Source organism: Anser brachyrhynchus (assembly GCF_964034855.1).
Source record: "Anser brachyrhynchus genome assembly, chromosome: 11".
NCBI lineage: Eukaryota > Metazoa > Chordata > Aves > Anseriformes > Anatidae > Anser > Anser brachyrhynchus.
The window spans coordinates 8,903,358-8,927,071 of NC_137706.1; the positions used below are offsets into that span (position 1 = coordinate 8,903,358).

The 23,714-nt window shown below is 38.4% G+C and overlaps 1 protein-coding gene across 1 annotated transcript; it reads right to left on the minus strand.

Annotated features, from left to right (window-relative positions):
* Positions 1-600: 600 nt before the first annotated feature.
* TSPAN3 (tetraspanin 3) lies at positions 601-23,676 on the minus strand. Its single transcript, XM_080551437.1, has 7 exons — positions 23,486-23,676; positions 12,846-13,037; positions 11,731-11,805; positions 7,887-7,988; positions 6,625-6,777; positions 6,293-6,376; positions 601-1,560 (listed from the first exon to the last, which is right to left on the minus strand). The coding sequence occupies exons 1-7, from the start codon at positions 23,546-23,548 to the stop codon at positions 1,468-1,470; spliced, it is 762 nt and encodes a 253-aa protein (XP_080407563.1). The 5' UTR covers positions 23,549-23,676; the 3' UTR covers positions 601-1,467.
* Between the last annotated feature and the right edge of the window lie 38 nt (positions 23,677-23,714).

Here is a 23,714-nt window from a genome sequence, read left to right on the forward strand (position 1 = left end):
CATTTAGAAATTAACACAGTAGTCCACAAGCATGCTTCTACAGTACTGAAACATCTCTAAAACTTAAATCTCAGGTCATATTGGCCTTAACATCATTAACACACATCAGAATTCCCTTTTCCTAAGTGACGTTTCTTTGGGTATCTGAGAACATTACATTGCCATCAATTTGGTGGAACAAATGTACTTTGCATGATAAAGCACAATCAGCCACAGTAGAAGTTCTTAACATTCCTGTCTTCCGCAAAGAATGTTGTAACTGAAACCACTGAAAGCAAAGCAGTGACTAAGAATCTGAATATCATAAAATAGATTAATGTGTAATTAAGACGCAGCAGTTACAATATTCATCCCCCACTGTTGAGAAATGACAGATTCTTCCGGAATGGTATTCACAAAGTGTTTCCTTTCCACAAAGTTTAACTATGTTGTACTGTTTCAAATAAAAAGTAATGTGACAAACAAGCTTCCACCAAACCTTAGATGACCTCACTTAGATCTCTAAGACAGATGCTTTCATATACGAACGGTTACACTTCCAGCACATGAGGATACCATTTGAACATATACATAGGAATCTTAAACAGAAAACCAGACATGTTTATAGGGAGGATATACAGAGATTTATTTAATCAGGTTTACTATTTACAGTTGAGATCACTTTCACATACTACTTCGCTACTCTACATGGCTACATTATTTCCAAACCAGTTTAAGATCTACAGTCTACAGTTCACTCAACACATAAAACTGCTCTTCATAGAAAAAAATGAAATTTCATTATAGAACAGTAGTGCATACATTATACTCCTGAAAAGCCAGCTCGTATTTTAAAACACTAATGCTTGAAAGGTTTGATCTCTGAAGGTCAAAACTTAGTCTTATGTACCTAAAATTTTGGTTAGTTTTTTTGTTGTTTTGTTTTTACCATTATATATAAAGTTTACTGGACTTAAGCGTTTTTTTTTTTAAAAAAAGTGACACTGGTGATGGGCAAGGTTAAAATATTTTTCAAATTGAATACAGCTGGCTTTTTTTTTTTTTTTTTTTACAACTTCAGTCAAAGAAGTTCCATGTAGTGAAGGTTTAACAAATTCTCTCTATATGCAAGAATCAGTCAGTTAATGCTTAGAGGTAATCCACCAACATAGGCACACATCCGTTGACTTTCATATCAACCAAATCACACAACTTGCAAATGGTTCTGAAATTAGAAAGTTTACTAGCCTACTAAAACATTTAGATACATGAATAGCTGGCTAAAACAGTGAAAGTCACAGGTAATTAATTATATGGGTGTGTGTAAAGCTGAGTTTATTTTGCCCGTCACCAGTGTACAGTACAGCTCCCCTCATCTGTGAAAGGTGCGCTTTGACTAAGCTTAGGGCAAGAAAGCTATTGCAGTAAACCTGGCCCATTCACCTTCCACACAAGTGAGATAAGATTGAACCACGTTCCCATTCTCTTCTAGGCGTAGGTTCCGCCAGTGATGAGAAGTTCGTAAGCAGGATCCCGACTCCTTCTACATAGTACTATACAGGCACACAACATGCCCAGAAGCTATGGAGAAAAAAGAAAACAAGCTGAGTACAAAGAAGGTACTTCATGATTTAACCTCTGCACAGAAATTGTCAGCATGCTTCACAGCACCATGAATGTCCATAACAAATGGCAACAAATGCATTGTTATTGAAAAAAGCTGCACTTCCTGCTGCAAAAAGCAAGGGCCACAAACTTCAGCCTTAATTTCTTGAAAGATCCTAGACATGGGTTTGGTCAGCCACTTGGATGCTGCCTCAAAAAATTCAGATGGAAAAATGACTGATTTCCTGAAAGATACAGCTTCAGATACTGCATGTGTTATGAAAGACAATGAAGTGAAATTCAAATACATGAGCCTCAGTTGTTATGATGAAAAAACTAAGCATTCTGTGAAGCTGCTCCACCTTACTTCAAATGCCCAATCTGTTAATATGCTATACTAGAAAGCTCAAGGCCGATGTGAATTATTCACTAAAAGTGAATTTCTTGCCATTGAAATTTCAGAGCTGTAACTATGCAGGCAAGTTTGCCAGGAATTTAGTGTTATGATCACTTGGTATACATTTATAAGACTTGAATCAAATGAATATGATCAGGGATTCAGGGTATGATTTTAGGAAGGTTGCATATTTTTTTGAGAGTAGATTTTTTTTGGGGGGTAGGTATAGACTTATTCAAGTTCAGTGATGTGTTCCGAAGTCTGCAATCATTGACAAATAGCTTCTAGTGATGTAAGAGATTATCCTGATTTCTTCATATGCATACAGGGAAAGAGTCTATTCACAGATAACAGTCTACTTCAAGATGCTCCTGTCATAGCTCTGGATTATAAAGCATCACCCAGGCAGTAAGTTACTTAAAAAGAACAACATGAGAGACTTGATTGGGAAGCACAAAAGAATTAAACTGGAGACCAGCCAACCAAGTATAAAGCATGATGTTTTGTGAAAACACATCACTTGATGGGAAGAATTATTATTTTTTAAATGAAGTCTGATGCAAATGTCACATGCATAACAAGTTTCAGAAACCAAAGCTTAACTGAATGTACATGCAACTTGGTACTTAAGCGTGCTGAAAGATGAAAAGTTTTTAAAATCTCAGTTAAGTCTAAATAAGCAGTGATTAAGAAGCATGATGAAATTTTAGTCCAAGCTCTGTATTTCCTGGAAAGGAACAAGACGTAAAAATTAAAAATATTATTTGTCCATATTTTATTCTCTGCTTTGGATCTATAGACAGATTCAACTCAGGCTATTTCTGGACCTATCAGGAGTAACCTAGAGTATGGCCCTTCAGCCTACTGGTAAAAGTGAAATCTTCCTTTACTTTCAGCTAGTACTTGGATGGCTCCAGTTCACAGGCTAACTCCTACAAATGCTATATGCATTATGCTCATGTCAGAGTAAGAGGAAGAACTGAGTTACATGAAAAGCACTCTTCATGGACAGAACCCTTCCAAAGGAAGAGGTAGCATCCACGCTTAAAAAAAAAAACAAGCTAGACTAGCAAGATTTGTGGTAACTCCCTGTGGCTACAAAACTCTGAAGAAGGGTTGTATGCTACAAGCATGAAAACTTTCTTTTATGTTGACGAAAACAAGATAAATCGAAGAGTGCTATACAAACGTCTCCTTTATTTTTTTTGGCCATAAGTCATTCTAGCCACGTATTCAAATAGTAAAACTAGTTCCATCACATTTATGGTTATTCACATAAAGAATCCTGGTCAATTGACTGAAGACATCCAATTTATGGAGTTGTGTAAAATCCAAAACAATCAAGTACTGTAACAGACTTATCTAATCAGTTTGAGTCAATATCAAAAACATTTACACACTTTAGGAGGCTAGCAAGCATATTCCTGGAATTCACTATGGGCACAGAATGGACTCCCTACAGTTCTCTTTTCTTCACAGAAATAATTCAGCATATAATTCTCAAAAGATGCGCTGGCATCTCTAAAACCTTCTTTAAGGCATTTGATTCTGTATCTCTTCAATCTCTACTTAATAATATTGTAAACAAAATCTTTTAGAATTCTGTTGAGGCATGATAGATGCATCTTGTAAAGCCTGAACAGCATCAAGAAAAGTTTAGACAGCTCCCACAGTCAGAAATTTGTTTTTAGTTTGCCTGCTAGCATTAACCATGGCCCATCTTCTTTCACCAATCTAATTTACCTTTTTTTTTTGCTTAAAAACCTCATTGGCTGTATAGATATGCCAAATTTAATATCTCACAAATTATCGCTAACTACAGAAGATATCCTTAAGTATGAACTTTGCAGCTCATCAAGCAGCACTTAGCATGTTGCAATACGTTTGCTCCCTTCAGGTTGCTTCCAATTTATTAATAGTTCAGAGCTGTCACTGTGTTTTAGACAAGGGAATTACCACACACTTCAAGAGTAACTGGAACACACACACACACTAGAAATTAATTCTATGCAGAAAAGACTGAGTTTTCCCACAAATTAAAATCTTAGAGAAGTTCTATTCTCATCTTCTCAGTCTTTTCATTTTAAAGAAAGGGGTGAAAGCTAGATTTGCTTATTGTAAACTATGAGGTAAATTTTGAACAGTCTTACCGCACTGCATAACATACAAACTAAAAATCAGTTCTGAGTGGACTCTATCCAGCATTTCTAGGAGTGGTAATAGAACTGACCAAAACAGATTATTCTTCCTCTACAGGACACAGCCTAGGTTACAGGCCATTTGCTGAAGTTTACATTTTTATCTACATTGCAATTATCCTGCAGCCCATTTTGCGGAGAATCACGCTATGTACATACTTCAACTCTGTATTCCAAATAGGAGGATGTCACAACTTACATCCTAGTTTTTGGGAGGCAATAAAAAGAATAGTTTGAATGTGATTTAGTATTAACTTGTCTTAAACTAAAGTGTTCTTAAAACATGCCAATTTACAAACATTTGAAATGTGGAGCAAAGATACAAGAATATGACCTCTGATAGACTTAAATCTGATTACCACTCAGTGAATATTACTAGACAGAAATTTCAAAAGTATTCCTAACACCCTGTACTCTATTTTATTCACTTGTTTAAACCAATGTCACAACTTGTGACACGTATTGTTACACTGCAGCAAAGAAAGAAATTGCTTTGATGTTCTTATTTTCTTCCAAGCTGTTTATCCATGTACTTTTGCCAATAGCTTGATTAGTGACATGTGGAGACAAATCAAAGCGTACCCACTGCAGAAAGTATAAAAACACCATGCTTGCCTAGAATTGGTGACCCAGGAAGAACAGAAGGATACAAGTGGTCACATTTCCATTCTACCTGTGGTAGAAATTCTGGCCCAATCCCAAAGAGGATTATAACAGTGCTGCACTTTAGAGTAGACCTATTGATCAACCTGCAAACTCCAGCATTGGGAATAATGCCTCCTCCTCTCTATTCAGCTCACCCAGCCTCATAACATACAGTTTCTCATACATAATCTGCCACAGTAACTATGGTTGTGGAAATACCTTCATTTTAATTACAGAAATATTTCAGTGTTTGAACAGACTGAATATTGCTTTAACAGTTAAAATTTTAAGAATGACAATTTAAAAAAATCTTCCTTTGGAAGACTAAGCATAGATGTCACCAAATTTCAAACTTCATATCTGAAGAAATCTGGTTCTGGACCATTCAACAACATTACAGTATACACTGTTACCTATGAGTACAGCCTTGCAGCACTGAAATAGAAATTTGGCTATTTCCACAAAACTGTTTGCAAAGGATTATTGACTAACCTTCAAACATACAAACCAGCTCTAAAGCTGGTTTTGAAAATTAAAGTGCTTAAGCTTCTCAATTCAACAGGAACAATGTTTTCTGAATTCAAATGCTATTAAGGGCATAAAGTTACTTTGAAATCAGTTTTTAAATCTCTTGGGATTCAGCATATATAGTAAATTTCTCAGAGACCATAATACTGACACAAACTGAAAATGTGATTAATGTACTAAACCTGCCTGATTGATGAAAGCACAAAATTTTGATTTTACAGAAATGTTTAAGAGACATCATAATACAGGTTTATTTGTTTTCTATCTTAGTAAATAATGAGATGCACATTAGTCTATTTCCCCAGTTACTTTTTATGACCAGAGAAACTACAACCATTTGGATTCCTATGAGACAGCCTTCTTTCAATTTTAAGTAGCTGCTGTCTCTAGCTTTGAGCATTTTTTTTTCAAGTACAGCACCTTCAAGACGATGCAAAGATCAATCAAACAAAAGCAGAACATGCTATCAAAAACCCTGCCTTATTTTGTGGGTGTCGACATTGTACATATGCCATGAAGCATACTTAAGCTGATGTACCTCTAAAACAGCATGAAGTAAGAGCCATCTGTTTCAAAGCTGTAAATTAAATACTATACAAATTCTTCAAGTGTTAAGTGCTTTCAGAGCACATTGATAGATACTTGATGCTTAAAGATAATCAGTTTAAGATGTAACTTATCATTCACATTCTAGTCAATTACTACTGTTAATGTTCAGCTACCTTCAAATCTAACAATGCACATTCTCATCGCAGTAGTTTTTAAACCATGCTTAGTTGAGAAGTTCTGTGTTAAGGTGTTTAGGTCCTTTTGACTGAGGCTCATCTGTCTCTCAAACCAAGTACAAACCAAAGCTGTTGACACCCTGTACATAACTGTAATAACCTGGACAGCAGTTCACAATTTCATTTGAGTTTATAAATAAAGAATATTCGCTTACCTGAATAGCAGCAAATGCTAGTGCTGCCCAGATGACATACATCATTATCTCTTGAAGCTTCTTTACAACCAGAGCCTCACAGCCCTGAAACAAGTAGGCTTGTTATATATCCCTCTGGCAAACACATTTAGATACACACCAAAAACCCCCAAAAGCATCAAACAGGGCAGAAATATAAGAAGTGTTTTTCTTTAGAGGACATATTTATTTCCTATTAATCATAATTCCTTTCACCCCAAACTTTACAGTTCCACTAAACAGAAAATTAAATGATTGTCAGCAAAAGCACAGGACTTGTACTTTGCTCTAAGTTCATGTTTTGGCTGTCTTACCTCAGAATAAAGGTCCATTGGACGGGTCAAACTGCCAGTACAATTGCTGAGAGCTGCTTTGCAACAGCTAAGTGGCACACTGTTGTTTTTAGTTTGCTTGAACCAGACAGTGTTCTCCCAGTCTGAGTAGTTATGGATCCCGCAACAGCGCAGCTGAAAACATACAGGTAAAGACTCACCACGCTTACCAATCATGAAGTTGGATGAAACAGTTCTAATTGCAATACCAAAACCACAAACATGTTACGGTTTGGTTGACTTTGTTACTTCAGTTACAGAAGTTATTTGACAGCATTATCAAAGTAAATCATGGACTGAATGGATTGTTAAGTGGCCTGCAGCCTTAAGTCATTTAAGTCCTTAGAAAACAGACTGGAAATATCAGTTCTTGGGGAACATTTGATGAGCCATTTTTCCTTTGTGCCCCCAAGACAAGACAAAAAATGTTATTTACAGCTCAGAACAGCTCTATCAATAAAGTTTATGACAGATGCTTGAAAAAACCTACACTCTCTGGATGTAGTCCTGGCATGAACCAGAGTTTGTTCTTCTCACAAGACTTAAATGCAGAATTGAAGTTCATTTTATATGGCCACATAGACATGTGGCTATGCAAAAGAGGAAGCCTTCAAGAATTAACCAACTGAACATAAATACAGTTCTGTTCAGAGTTGGAGTTTCATATGTACAGTACAGTCTCAGAGGTACCGCCCTAAGTATTAGTTTACGAGCCTGTCCTTCTTCATTTCAGGAGACGATTTAAGCAACGTATTAAGAAGTATTATCATTGCTTTAAACATACTAGATAGTTAATATACAAATATTAGAATTTTATTGATGCAGTTCTAAGGATGTTGAAAACTCCTGCATTTTTCATAATTCCCCCTCCTCCCCATCCAGCAACTCACAAGACCAGCATTCAGCTAGACTCTAGAGCAATTTTCTTCCCCAAACAGTTCTAGATGAAACCGCACAGATAAGAGCATGGTGCAAAATCCCATTGCAGAAAAACAGAAGTACTAAATATTTGAATGCAAATACTGATTCACTGATAACCCCCACAAAATACACCTTCCCACCAACAATTTCTTAATTTTACTAATCATAACAGAGTTCAGCTACTTATTGACTGCTGCTTACTAAGTTTGTCAGAACTGCTGAAGACGTGTCACAAGTAGCAGAGTAACATAGCACCTGTGTTTCATGGACAGAACGAACTGAAAAGCTCCAGTAAAATTATTTCATGCATCTGGCAGTCTCACCTGCCTCTGTACGTAGTCAATGGCACGACTGGCTGCATCAGGATTTGTCCCATTGTATCCATTGTATACTTTCTGAATGCTGTGATCAACTTCATCCTCCACCTGCAAAGCATTAGCAAAGCATCAGCATTAGTACACCAACAGAAATAACAGAGGTCTACATAAAATAATTCCACTACTAATTACAGAACTCAACAAACCAAGACAACTCGCTAGTATCTGAAATTAGTGTACTTTGGTGGTATAGCTTCTTAATATTCTGTCCTGACTTTTGCAAAGATATCATGAGCTTACAACCAAGAAAAAATGTGCAGCTACGTTTGGTAAGATTTTAGACAAAGTAGCTTTGCAATGCATCTCAGAAAGAAAATGGCTTCTACTATTATAACACCATGGGCATAACAGCAGACACTATGAAGAGAAGAGCTCTCAATAAGACCACATATTCACCTTTCCGCTTTCTAGTCCTTGAAAGTTCCAAACCAAAACCAGCATAACCATCCAGGCTAACTCATTTTGTTAGGGACCATGAGGATATCATTAAGTCATATGGCCTGCTCTGCCCCTTCTGATCAAGGCATGGGGATTCCCAAAGACAAGCTCTTTTGGCTGATTATTCTAGCTTACAGTGACCAAGGTCGCTGTTCAGTCCGCCACCCCCATGCTTTCTGAGAAATGTTGGTGGAAGTACATGGTACATAGCAACAGCTACTGGAATAGCTCCTAACGCTACTGCAGATGAGTCAAGCTGCTAAGGATGCTGTCAAGTACGTGTGTTTAAAAATGGATGCCACCCAGGAATCATCACTTGTCCCCCAACAGATTTCTGACAATATCCACTTCAGAGGAAACCTTACTAGAACCTTTCAAGTAATAAGTTTCAGTATAAATTGTTCCTTAAATGCACAGAAAGTTTGGTGTTGCCAAAAATTGGTACTAGAGTAAGATTAGAAAAAAAGTCAATTCAGGGCTATTACATTCAGTGGGAATTACGTGCAAGGAATTTTCATCTCAGAACTGAACAGGAACTAAGCAAGCATGTTCTTTAGATTGCAAGTTACAGCAGGAAGATCTTGCCAACACATCATTGCAAAGAGACTTAAACTGTTTGAAGAGAATTTTCTGCAACAACAGCACAAGCTTCATTTCCCCTCACAAGAACGCTGGTTATCTTCACAAGCAGATCTGTATCAAGACATGACTTAAAGTCAATCTAGCCTTTGCAGACAGTTTGTTTCAGACCAGTTTGAAATCAGTTATAATTTAACTAATGATCGTCCTGATTTCAGCTAGGATAGAGTTAGGTTTCCTCCTAGTAGCTGGTATAGTGCCATGTTTTGGATTTAGGATGAAAATAATGCTGATATCACACTGATGTTTTATTTGTTGCTGAGCTGTGCTTACAGTAAGTCTAGGACTTTCCAGCTTCTTGTACTGCCCTCCAGCAAGGAAGTCAGGGTGCACAATGCACAAGCTGGGAGGGGACAGAACCAGGACAGCTGACCCAAACTGACAAAAGGGATATCCCATACCATATCACATCATATGGAATAATTCATATGGGGTGGCTGGCCAGGATGGGAGGGGACCGCTGCTCAGGGACAGGCTGGGGAGTGGTGGGTGAGTAGTTGTGCGAGCAATTGCATTGTGCATCGCTTGCTTCATACATCCTAGTATGATTATCATTTCTCTTCCTTTTCTGTCCTATTAAACTGTCTCTACCACAACCCAAGAGCTTTTACTTTTTTCCTCCTGATTCTCTCCTCCATCCCACTGGGGTGAAAGAAGGGAGGGGGTCAGTTATGAGCAAATGGCTGTGCAGTGCTTAGCTGCCTGCCAGGTTAAACCACAGTGCTTTACAACTCTGGTTCATATACCAAAATGTATCCTCAGCTTGTTACATAGGTTTTAAAGCATTTCAGTGCATGCTTGTGTATTGTCTTGTTTCAATTACGGCAGCATGTATGTGAGGGACACGCAAATTACATAAGCATGACTTGGGTGTCTTTATTTATTTTAAAACAAAACTCCACAGGTCTGTACAGGCCATGTGTGCAATAAAAGAGTAATACTAGCAAGAGACAGTTGCCCTATTTATCTTGCCAAAAATAAAGGCAGATTTCACCTCCAAGTTCACTGGTAGTAAGTTAATTTGACACTTGTTGCACATGAAAATAATAGTTCTAGACACTGAGTACTAAAGGATAGTAGAAGACAGCCATTTTTACTAACAATACCTCTGTCTCCCTCTCAAGAGACTAAAGATTTAGTTTCCAAATGCTGACTCCTGCAAGACATTTCAGTTAGCATAACACCAAGCTGCCACTGAAAAGATACTCCATTCCCTTCCTTTTTCTCTCAAGCTCTGATTCTGCATTACTGCTTGTGAGGCTGTATGGTAGCAAGACAAAATGAGAGGCCACAGGAACGTACAGTTGGGGCTGATCCAGTTCTCAAGTGGTTCAAGTGTGTAATTTCAGACAGGCTAGAAAAGAAAGATATATGCATCTTCTTTTACATGCTCTGAATCCTGTTAACCAGAGATCAGCAAACCAATTCTCTGTCCAGATCATAGACATGGTAATTCCTGCACCACACTGTAGCACACTAGCTCTGCATGTATTGGAACAGAAAGCAATCATTCAAGCTATCATGTATGAACTCAACATGCTTCCCTTTCTCCAGGAACCATACAGCTTCCCTCAATTGCTTCTAAGGACTACTTACACTACCAACTAGAGTCCCAGCTGATCAACTCTGCCAAGAAACCTAATGCAGACTGTGAGAATATATCCTTAAATTAAGTATCTTTAATAGAACATTCCTGCTGAAGCAATCTATTCTGTAACAGAGATTAATAACACACAGTTCAAGGTCGTCTTGTTAGCTGCTTATTTGAAGCAGTTTTCTTTCAGTTAACAAAACAAGACTAAATTTTTCCTTAATGCTTGACACTGCTTCTTAGAGAAAAGGCATGCAAGCAGGACTGAACTATAAAGTCCCTTGTTGCTTATATAAACACAGATGGGCTAAAGGAAGGTCAATGGGGCTTTAATTCACCTTGCTAGTAAGACAGGACTATAATGCCATCAAAGTATTTCACAGCTATAACTTTTTTCTGCTGATTTTTTTCCTGCAACATTGACACGTAGACAGATACAACAAGAGTCAGTGAAACTGCAAGTTAAACTTTTATTTTCTTCAAACTACATTGTGGTATCTCTAATGGCACATGTTATACTTCTATCACATTATATTGCTAGAAGCCCATTTAATTTCATTTTTCTGGTCCTGTTTTCTGAAATTCCATTAATAAAACAGTGGGAGAAATCAATTTCTTTAGCCACGCCCCTATAGCCATTGCCAACAAGCTGCATAAAGCTAGACAGTATACATTAACACATTCAGTCTATTTGGCTTGATTATTAAGCAGTGTTAATTCATAGACTGTAAGTCAACATTTAGGCTAGGGCATATTGTTTTGATAAGCAATATGTTCAAATACTGTGTAACCTTAAACGTGCACTTAGCCAAAAGCATAAATAGGCTAGAAAGCCATCTGGAAAATTGGAAGGTACTAATTACCAAGACTCCCTTGTAGTGTTCAATTGTCATCGACATGTTCCAGGCAGGTTTTTTTCTTTCCCTCTGAGAAAAGCTTCAAGCTTTGCTTTCAGGAATATTGCTGTTCTAAATTTTAAGATATTGATCTCTAACAGTTCTCCCCTAATGAATATCCATTAACAGTTTCACAATCACATACAGAGAAGGCTGAAAAGGCTACACCTCTGTATTTTGGTCACAGTTCACAACAAAACATTTACTGAAATTGAGAGGTTATTACCTTTGCTCTGTAGATGTATCCAAGAACCACCACCACAACTTCAGTAATAAAAACCAAGAGCAGGATGATCACAAACTGTAAAATACAATCCAGGATATTTATGCAAATAATTTCACCCATTTCCTTTCTAAAAGTCTCAATATAACCTTTGCTATTTATTATACGTCTTTTAGGGTTTTAACTCAGCAACTAACCTAAAGCAGGCAATAAAGTTGACCGAATGGGTCCAGAGGTAACTTAATTCAAGAAGTTTTAGTGCTCATAGCTTTACCAAGTAATACAACTTAAAACTACCTATCCAGGCAAGTGCTGCTCACTAAGACCAAAAAAATGTAAATTGAATGTTTTAACCAAGTGCTTTTTTCACTCTTTTATTACATAAATAGGACTGCCACATCACACAAGTGACCCAGGCTGTTAACAGAAGTTGTAGATGGATTAAGGAAATGTTTCTTCAGATTAAGCCCTGAAACAATTAACAGCAATAGCAACCTATGCATTCGTTTTGGTACGTTTATGAACGCTTAAAATAAATAGTTAAAGAAGCACACAGCATCTAAAAACAACAAAATGGGGACAGTTTAAAAGATGGCTCTCTTCTCTTCTTTCTCCTACCTAATACACAAACTGAATCTGCAGTTAAAATGCTTGGAAACATATGACAAATTCCTAAAAACTACGTGTTCAAATTAAGCCATACAGAGAAAATTTAGGCATCATAACCACCCCTAGTCACTCTCAATGCAATACACTTAACACTAGAAGGCTCCTGGCTGGCTCATCCTTCTCCCTCTCCAATTTTAGCTTTTCAATCAGAACAGGTATGTGAGATTTAATTATATAATTAAGTCAGAACAAATGTTTTTTTTCCTTCTTTTTTTTTAAAAAGATGTTCACTGTGCTAACAAGTTGAACTTGAGTCTTCTGCTGCCAGAATCAGCAGATTCGACACCATCATTCAAAACAAAAAAATTGAAAGGTGTTCAGAACAAAATACAAGGCCAACATTTAAGACAACAAAACAAGACAAAAAATATTAAAAACTATATTTTACAGAATCAATTAAAGGGGAAAGGAACATAAACAACAAGCAAACACCATCACACGCAACTTACTGTAGCAAGTCCACAGCGACTTTCTCGAATTGTGGCACAACACCCAATAAGTCCAATAATAAAAAGAAGTGTTCCCACAGCTATGATGATAACTGCTGGAATGAGCGTGTAGACGTCTTCAAAGAAGTGATCATAGTCGTCATATGTGATGAACACATAGGCTCCCACGTAGCACAGTATGCCTGCTGCTGCCTGCAATAGACACAGTAACTGTAAATTTATTTGAACACTAAACCTTTGTGCAAGGCTACTTTGCAACAATTTTATCAAATAACATGAACTAGTGCTTTTACCTTTTTTTAAGGCATCATCACTAGATTATAGTGAATGTTTGTTCAGAATATCTCAAATGGAGACCAGCCAATTCCAGCTTCCAAACTACATTTCATCTAGACAGCTTCAGTTTTGACTGCATTATGGAAGCCTTCTGATGCATATAGTTAAGAAATGAGGGTAGCCAGGCAATGAACATCAAAATCTTGCTCCCTTCTCTTCTCAAATACTTCCCCTCCTGTGCTATGAACTTAGCTTTTCACACTTACAAACTACATACCTTTGATAACAGGATTCCAGGCCACTCAAACAGTTAAGTTGTATGTAATTGAACAGCTTTTCAGAACATGTATGCAGTTTTTACCTGCCATTTACCTACTACTTATTCCTCCATTTTGCCTACTGACTACTACCTATGATTTCACATTAGGACAGAATAGATATATGCATTGTAGACTAACTTCTGCTAGAGGCAACAGCTTTTTTCCCAAGTAAAAGGCACCAATTACTGAAAGACTGAATCAAATACCTACAGACTTCTTAAACTGAAAGTTCTGGCAGTGACTTTCTAAAAAGAGCCATTGTATAAAAAGGTCTTTTGTTAAATGTAGAAAAAATGCCACCTCGGGTTACTACCATTTAATAGCAAATAAGGCCTGAAGAGTTATACAGCCTGAACCAAATAATGCCACCGTTGCTACAGAGTTAAACAATCCTACCAACCCTTAAAATGAAAATTATATTCTACTGATTTGCAGTGAACGACAATATCATCGGAACCCTTCATGTTACACCCTTCCCTGGTGTCACAATACATACAAATCACACTGCCTTGCTAGGCTAAGCTAAAAGCAGCCCACTCAGAAGATGCAAAGACTAAGCCATGATCTGGGGAATTTAATCCTGCTGTACAGAGTAGCAACCCCCCTACAATCCAATCTATACCCCAGTCACAGAAGTACATTCAGCTGGAATATCACACACTTCAGCTCTGACCTGAGAAAGAATACAGCAGGCTGCCTCCCTCCTGCCTTCCTTCCCCAGCGGTTTTGTTACCACCCCTATCCCTGTGCTGGAAAGAAGAGGGCAGACGGATGTGCACACCTAGCTCCAGCAGCTAGACTACTATAAGACTGCATCGTGCTATAGTAGAATCAAAGAACCAATAAATAATTCAGACCAGAAGGGATCTCAGGAGATCATTTAGTCCAGTTTCCTGCTCAAGGCAGGGTCAACACTGAATTCATATGAAGTTGCTCGAGGCTTTGTCCAACATCTTGGAAATTTCTAAGAATGGAGACTACACAGCCTCCTAGGCTGTTTCACACTCCTGTTCCGTGTGGCACAGAACAGAAGAGGTGATCAGAAAACTGGTGCCTACCATTTCAGCACTGTTTGCTACTATGCATATTTAGTCTGCAATATTACTGCAACTATTTCCCACAAACAACACTGCATAAACACTGCTAGCATAAAGCCTTACATACAAAGCATCCTCAGCAGCACTTTGCTATAGAAACACTAGCTCAAAGAAAAAGGAATTAAGAGCGAGCTCAGAAGTGCCTTCAGTTCTGTGTGGATCTGAACATTGTATTTCTCCTCTACCTTTATGTATGCAGTGAGGGTGAGCATGTACTCTGCAAGAATCTTAAAGCATCCAGAAGGCTCACATTCATCCAATAAAAGGTGCTATGGAGATACAACAGTAATGAAACTGAAAATTAAGTCAAATACCAGAAGTGAGGCACCACCAGACAAAAAAACAAGCAAACAATCTATTAAGACTGCCCCTTTGCACAAAACACATCCAAGTGCTAATCCAACTGTGGAAATCGTGCCATGTTCGGTGCAACATGGTAAAACACAGACATGCAAGTTCTGTAGACAAAGCAAAGATTCAAAGTAGTATCACTGAACAATGGCATTGCATTAACTGTAGCCTAGCAACAAAGCATGTGAATGACAGGCCAGTGAGGTAATCTCTCACTTGGAAGAATTAAAATGCTTCTTAGAAATATGTTATTTTGTAAGGTGGAAGAGAAACAGCTGCAGCTGGCATGAGCCATAGAAAATATACCACAAAACTGTAATCAGACCCACTTGTGAGCCCCTTTGTCTTCCTCCACAGGGCAAAGTTTAAGTGACTTCCCTCTTTTCTAAGAAAAATCTGGATCATAAAGGAAGACTTAAGATTCCTGATAACTGGATGTGCACGTACATTAAAAAATATATTTGAAAGAAAAAAAATTATACATTAAGAAGCCATCTACACATTGTAACTTTCCATCCCTGCTTTGAGATGCATACATTTTTGAGAAACTTCTTCCTTTCCAGTATTATGCTTAAGATGAGTCTAGCTAATAGAGTCTAAGATATTAACAAGCGTTGTCAAGTGCATTTTTTTCTTAAAGAAATTATTATTTTATAACAACTGGAAATGCATGTTCCTCTTTAGACTCCTCATCTTAAATGAACATGGTCTGAAGATATCACTAAAATCTTTTCACACATGGAACTATAGCGACTGACCAACCATGACAGCATTTGTCCTTAGGTTTTGCTTCCAAAGGCTGTAGAACTGGTGTTTCTGTGGATAAAGCTGCAAAATTTTGGAAGCAGGAGGGTGGATTCATCTGTCTGAACTGTGTGCTAGAATCATGAAGCAGAAAGTAAAGACACTGCCTCTCTGCTTGATGTGAGCACCTAGTCAATGACGTCAGAATTACGACTACCCCTTCCTCAGAATCACTTCAGCAAATCTTCTAGAAAAAAAAGGCACCTGAAAACAAAGCCTGCCAGACTTTTCATACTCAGATCAGTTTAAAAGCTGTAAAGATTAAAATTCCTTTCCTCCATGTATTACAGTTGAGCACTATGAAAAAATGCAGTGCTGCCCTTCTCATTTACAGGAAAAAAGTTTCAAAGCTTTCCCTTCTCATTCCATGTCAGAAACATGAGGCTTAGTGTTTTTCTGAGCATGCCCTAGATCAACAAGGGAGGGTAAGGGGAGGTACCTGTATCAGCATTTAGGCTAGAATTAGAAGAGTCCTTTTGGAGCAATCCTTTTTGCTCATCTTCTGACAATTTTCATTATCTTTTAGCCAGCATCGCTAAATGGGCTTGGCATGTACAACAGGATCCCATTTAAACGAAACTAAGCCAGAAGATTAGTGCTTCTACTGTGCTACTAACTATACTAATGGATGTTGAATTACTGTGACCAGTGGTGACTCCTTCCACTACTCAGTGGTTTCAAAATCTGGTCCTTAGCACAAAAGGTTTTGCTCCATTTCTATAGTATAGCACTATGTTGTATGTTCAGATAAATAAAGCATAAATAGTGTGATAGGCAAAGAGCTAGTTTTACCTATAACAAGTATACATTCTACATTGGTCAGTAGCGTACCAGTTGAACTGCACATTTCCCTCTTGAAGTCCAAGAATGGTAAAGTTGAACCTATGCTTACTGTTTTTTTTTAAACAGCTTCTATCTAAGTTTGAAACTGATCTGAGCTTCTATCATTTGCTTCACAAAAATGGAATAATGCAGAGAAACTAAGATCTCTATCACAAATAATGACACAAGGATAATTAAAAAATATAAAACAATCCAGTTCTCAATGCTTATTATTCTGAAGAATAAAAGGTAAATCCACAGAATACTAAGTATGCTCAAATTAAGCAAAGACGTGAATAAAAAGCCACCATATATTTACAATCATGCATTTCTCCTATCATTAAGTGGTAGTTAAATACATGAACTGCACACAATTCAAGTAAGTCTTTGATAAGCAAGACCTGAAAGAAGAATTCTCTAATAAACTGTTCAAGGCTCTGAATAGAGATGGCAACAGCTCCTGAATCTGCGCCAGGTCACACGCGTGCTCCAGGGAGCCAACTGGTTATTCAGCATTCACACATCCCTTCCGAGCTGTCTGCAGCTAACTTCAGTACTGAACCTGACATGGCATATGCTTATTTTAGGATGAATTAACCTTTAAAAAGACTGCTAAGGCAAGTACAGTCAATGAAAACAGTTTGCTGCAAAAGGCTAGAACACGTAGATACTTCTTTCATAAAATTTACAGACAGACCTCATAGATCAGAAAAGCTTTGTATTGCTGCTTTGGCATGGGCCTCTAAGGAATTACTGAAAACATAACAAGTATGCAAGTAACTGGAGGGAAAACTGGAAAATCTCATGTGCAACGCATACAACAATAAAAAGAAAAGTATTATAGGTAAGAATGTTTAGAATCTGGAAGTTCTCCATGTCTCTGGGCTGGTGCAATAACATCCTCCTAAGCCCACATCTGTCTTCCAGAAGTCAGCTTTCACCTTTCACATGCACTGAGTTGTACAAGCCTACTCATTGTCTAGACAAACCCTGAATCATTTTAAGTAGGCTGCAAATTAAGAACTGCCTTCATACTTTCAGTAATCCTCATACATAGCGACAGTTTGAAAGCTAAAGTTTTTATTGCTTAGGAAGATGACTGGAAAATAACAGATCCAGACTACTGGTTCTGCTGACCATTTGTTTATCAATAGAAAACGCAGCTCCATTTACATACTAACACTTTCCTATACTACCCCACTAATGTTCTTCCCCAACAGATCTAAAGGGAACTCAAAAGATTTTATCTCTACAAAGCACTGTCCTTCAAGTTACTTTTGCTATTGGACACTCCGGGGTCATAGTAAGACCCAAACAGAGACTGACTTTTTTTTTTGGTACTCTTTCAATTTACCTGGGCTAAAGAAGAACACTCATCTCTCTGGAATCTTCATTTTATTCACTGTTTTTCTTAAAACAGTCTCTGAACAAGCAAGTGAAAGTAGCAGCAAAGTACTATATGCTAGAAGAAACCACTTTCACCTGATATCTGATTAGGTAAGAAGGTATTTCACCCTTTTTGATAAGGACACTGAACCCTGAAAGAAAATAAGTGCTTAGTACTGCCAACTTTACCATCACTGATGGGTAAGTTTCAGTGGTAATATAGATACCACTCAGCCCAAATACTTGTCATTCCACTTCCAAAGTATCTGTCAAGACTGTGATTGTAAAACACACCTATGGTGTACTCTCACATGCTATCTTCCCAACCTGTCTATTGCTTTCTTTATGTTCAGGCTTCAGTGAATCTTTTAGTTGTCACTGCCCCTCTACTATGTTGGGAATGTGCATTTTTAAGAAAATGCCATGCACTCGAGACTTTTTAGGGGTCTACAATTTTATCTGTTTCATTCTTCTTAACACCTCCTTTTCTCCATGCATGCCAATGACAACATTTTCTACCTGTACATATATACAGACATTGACATCATGGGTTACTATCCAGTTTTTGGACTTCTTGCAACAGCACACTAAAAATTTTCTTTTTCACAGTACTTTTTTCTCCATTTGACTTCTACTGTATTTCTCTATCATTTTCTGATACAAAAAGTTTTCCTCATGTTTAGGTTTTTTTCACCTTTCTCTCCTTCAAAGTTGAGTTTCTCAGTTTTAACCTCAAAGACCCTAAAGGATAAGGCCCTCTACTGTTTGTCTTTACGTTCCTCTCAGCACTTTGCTACTCTTTATCTCCCTTTCCAGTTCCTTCTGAAACAAATACACACTTGACATTCTTTTCTCTACTTGCTTAAATTGGTATCCATCCACCACAGAGCCCATTGGCTTCCGGACCACTCCTCTACTTCTTTCTCATCAATAATTGTTTACATGGAAAACCGGGCTGTGACTCCCTCTCAAAACCCTTGGGGAAAAGAAAATTAGCAATTCCATCTAATCTTTCCAAGAAGGGCAAGTTTGAACTGATACTTCCTATCTCTACATTTATTTATGAAGTACCTTTAGGCTTAAGTATTCTTTGCCAAGTTATCCAGAACTCAAATGAATGTTTCATAAGATCTACATCATACTATTCTTGATGACTACCACTTTTTTTTTTTTTAAGTCAGCTGCATGTCCACAGCAGATGTCCAACTTTCTATATGATAAACTACTACCTGTCCTGCTGTGAAAAGGCAGTTTGTCCACCTCATTTTCAAAAAAAATTCCCTGTAGTAATCCAACATGGGAATGTAGTTAGAATAAGAATTTACAGGCCACAAAATAGTTTTCATAAGACTATATAGAAACGAGATTTTTTTTTATTAATGCCAACTAGAAAATGTAATAAATAACAGCACAAGACTTTTCAGAATGTGTAGAATCACTAGTAAATTCAGAGGAGTTTGGGTTATTAAAGTTAGCAGTCACAGATGATGAATGTGCACAGCTATGACCTGGTAGCATGCCGCCTTTTTCAGAAGCCTTGAAAGACAAACAGGGAGCTGTCACAAAATTGTTAGAAATGACAACCTATTTGACTCCAACACTGAAAAACAAGAGAACTTTATTCTTAATGATTTATGAAGGTTTGTGGGTATAACTGAAGGCACTGCTCTTTATGCCTGCTACCACAAACAGGGACAGCTTGTCTTGGCATAAGTCTTTGGCAGTACCATTTAAGCTAGCTTGCTTCTCCCAGCAACTATTTGTAGCAGCAAAAGGAACTTGCTATTGCCAACATGCTTATTCTGTATTAATTTTACAGAAACAGCCTTGTCAGCTGCAGGATTTGTTAACAATATCAAATCATACCTGCACTAACAAAACTTAAAAATGTTTTTTCTTTTTGCCAGTCTTTCTAAAGCCTAGACATTACCAAACAGTACCATCTGAGAACCTCTGAATTAAAAGAAATGTTATGAGCTACTGCAATACATACTCAGAAGCCTGAGGTAAACATCTCAGAGCACACTGCAATAGATTCATACTGAATAGGAATAGTATTGTGGCTTCACACAAGTAGAAGTGCCATCAACAAAACTGTCCAGTCCAGTAGAACAAACCAACACTCTACCTATAAGACAGCATCACAATTTAAGCTGCTTCTTCTGTTCTTAAACACTTCTTCAAAACTGAGGTGTTTTTTGATATTGCTGTCATACCGATCTAAGAGACCTAGCTGTTGCTTAGAGGTGTGGTCCCACAGTGCTGTGCTCTTAGCTTTCTCTTGTTTCTTGCCCTTACCTTATACCACTGTGTCCATGTGATAGCCGTTCAACCAGGATCATCAAATTAAATACCCATAAGTTCATGCCCACGTTTTCCTAGGATTAGTTTTCTCCTGGAAACAGGACTAAAGCAGTTAATTGTGGAGTCAAATGAACACTGAAGCCTGCCCAAGTAAGCAGCAGAAACACAGGCCTTTCCGGTAACAGCCATAGCACTTCATTCCCCACAGCCTCAAATTATCTTATGGATGGCAGAGATCAACTGATGATAGTATCAAAAATACCTGAAGACTTACAATAGACAAGAAATCTTAAATTTTCTGATCTATACATCATTAGGTTCACAGTATCCGAACAACAGCTGATAGATACTAAACAATTTCCCAACTCTGTTCTAGACTAACAGCCCATCAAGTTAAGCATAACATAGAAAACAGAACTAAAGGAAAAAAAAGGATGAACGTGTTTAATAGTCATGAACTCAGAATGCCAATCATCATTATTATTTTTTAACAAGTTACATTCTAGACTACAGAGCATAACAATAAAAGTCTCTGCTTTTTCTTCAGTCAGCAGAAGTGGTAATTTTCTGAGCATCTCACGTTCATAAGACTCAACTATAAAAGCATTCTGAACATTCACACCCTCCCACAAATTTCAGACCCATGGTAAGGGAGAAGTTATAATCATATAATGGTAAAATATCCTGAGTTGGAAGGGACCCACAAGAATCATCAAATCCAACTTCTGGCTCCACACAGGATCACCCCAAATAAAGGATCAAACCCTATTTCTGGAAGTGTTATCCAAACACTCCCTGAAGCATGATTTGCCTGGCTAGTCTAGCAGAGCTTTCAATGACTTCATCAAAATAATCTTAAGTTTAAATGCAGAAGCAACTTGATATATCTACAGACCATGAAGATGATGATGATCATGATGATGAGATTTATATGTGAAACTCTAAAGAGACATATTAAGTTTATAAAGGAAATAAAATGAGGTTTCTGAATTACTTGACGAATTATAGGCTGTTGATTATTGTCAAAAGTCTCAGCGCAAATCTGAATGATCTAACTACCAGAACTGGAACTACATATGAATGACAATCAAAAGATTTCTGTAACAGCACAGAAGCAATTAACATTTAGTGCCCATCTAGCTGACAATGCAACGTAGACATTCAGCTCAGACACCAAATGAAACGTGCTAGATCAAGAATTCAAATGCTTCCTTTCTCTTCTGCTATTTAAAATGAAGATATACTACTTTTGCTCAGAGTATGCAAGAAGGACAACTGAATTCTTTTCCTATTTTTATCATGTAGCTTGGCTAGAGAGGCAAAACATGGATTTTGCGATTTTCACTTTTTGGGAAACATACTTTTATCATTCTACATGCAACTTAGCAGTATGGCTGTTCCAGCTGCTTCCCTGTCAAAAAACTATCTGCATAAGTTGACTTCTTGCACTGGATATGGTTTGCAGAATACAGCAACAATGACATTTTAATTTGACATGAAGTACTTTTTATCTAAACACAATCTGTCCTGAGTCAAGTTTGTCTCAAAATTAAAGCTATTAAAAATGGTAAAGCACTGCATTCAGCATTACACAAAATAACTTCTGCACTTATCGTTGTTTAAGCTGCATAACTGCACTTGCAATCAAATTATTAAATCCAGCAAATAGCAAGCAATACTTTTCAAATATATAAAACATGAAAACTATCACTGAAGTCTGGGGGGTGGATAAGAAATTGCATGCAGAATGCATTCATTTATTAGACATATAATCTAATTCAAACCAGCAACCAAGGAGAGAAAAACACTACTTCAAGATGCAACTCAGACTACCTACATGTCCAGTGAAAAACTAAGTATTCTGTAGCAGCTACCAAATCGCCTTTTTTTAATGCCATTTGCATGTAACAAAAAGCCACACCCTTCAAAGCCAATTCCAAACAAATGGCTGTACTAAAAAATTGATGCAACTACATGATACTTCAAAGATAAATAATGGAGCTAATACACCTCAATGAAAATGAGCTATTCCTAACATGCATCAAAGTCAAATATACCTCACACTCACTGTTCATCTCTCTGAACAGCTGTATACACAAATGTCGGTGAGACTGCACAGACATGCATTTTGCCTGACCGTGATTCGTGTTTAGGCACCCAAGAGAGGCATTCCTTTGTAAAAATTTAGACAAGAACGTTTATCCTCTAACATTTGTTAGCTTTCATATGGCTTTCACTATTAGTTATTCTGCTAAACATAGCTACATTTTTATGTTCTAATATCTTGTTACCTCCTATCCTTTTTTCAAAGATGAAATCTTTGAGCAGCTGTGACAACAAATCTTCTGTTACTGGAGCTGAGATTAGAGGATGAGAAACACAGGATCTAAATCCAGAAAAGGAATTCTTAAAATACACAGATAGCCTTAAATGTGGTTTCATTTATATGTATGTTGTTCTGACAGGGCACTTGTAACTGTAAGTAAGATGTCAAACTACAGCTTGTTATGTTATGTCCGTCTTCAGAAAGGGGGTTTACAGCAGCCTACTGTTGCACCAAGCCAGCACAGCCAGCTTACATGGTTGTCTTGCTGCCAGCACGGCTGTAGTTCCAGCAGGTTTAAGCAATGCGTAAATAGCATGATGCAGCTGTGCTCACTGGAAGAAACAAACCACCAGACTCGCTGTTAGACTATTAAGTTACATGTCTATCACAGAACTGTGCTAAACCGGTAAAAAAAAAAAACAAACAATGCTACATACTTACCACTAAGTACTTAGAACAGTCGTGTTAGGTAGAAGGCCAAAAGCTAGGTGGCTGTAACAGCTCTTTAAAGTCTAAGCCGGCAGACCCGAAAGCCTCGATAACGCAGCTCAATGTATATTGAATTACACAAGCGTCTCTTGTGCTCGTTAAACCCTCACTACCACGCTGCCGAGGCACCCGACGCAGCTCCCTCCACCTCTGAACTTCGGAGGGGAGGGCGGCTCGGCCCGGACGGGCTGCGCACAGCGCTACAGCACAGGTCCCCAAGGAGAGGGTACAAAGCGCCCCTCACACAGCCTTCAAGCAAAAACGGGACCGACACAGCGGCACGGGGACGCTCCCAGCCGCCCGTAAGCGAGGCCGGGACAGCGGCCAAGAGACGCGGTCCCTCAGGGCCCCCGGCTCGCAGCGCCCCGGCCCCTCAGGCCCGGCCCAGGCCCAGGCCCAGGTCCCGTCCCCCCCCCCCCCCCCCAGCAGAAGCCCCCCCCCGGCCTCGGAGGCGACCGGACTCACCCAGAAGATGAGGTTGAGGAAGACCAGGACGGTTTTGGAGGAGGTGATGCCGCACTGCCCCATGGCGCCGCCGCCGCCCCTCAGCCCCCGGCCCCACTCCGCTCCCCTCGGCTCTGTTCCGTCGCCGGCCCCGCCCCCACGTGACCCGGGCAAGCCGAGGCAGTGGCTTGCGGAGCCTAAGATGGCGGCCGGCTGCGTCACGTGCCAGGAGGGGGGCGGAGGAACCTAA

Coding starts and splice junctions, on each gene's coding strand:
- TSPAN3 (XM_080551437.1), bottom strand. CDS start 23,548: ATGGGGCAGTGCGGCATCACCTCCTCCAAAACCGTCCTGGTCTTCCTC. Junction 6,778..7,886: donor TTGACTACGTACAGAGGCAG/GTGAGACTGCCA, acceptor GTATGTTTTCAG/CTGCGCTGTTGCGGGATCCA. Junction 6,377..6,624: donor CAATGGACCTTTATTCTGAG/GTAAGACAGCCA, acceptor TACTTGTTTCAG/GGCTGTGAGGCTCTGGTTGT.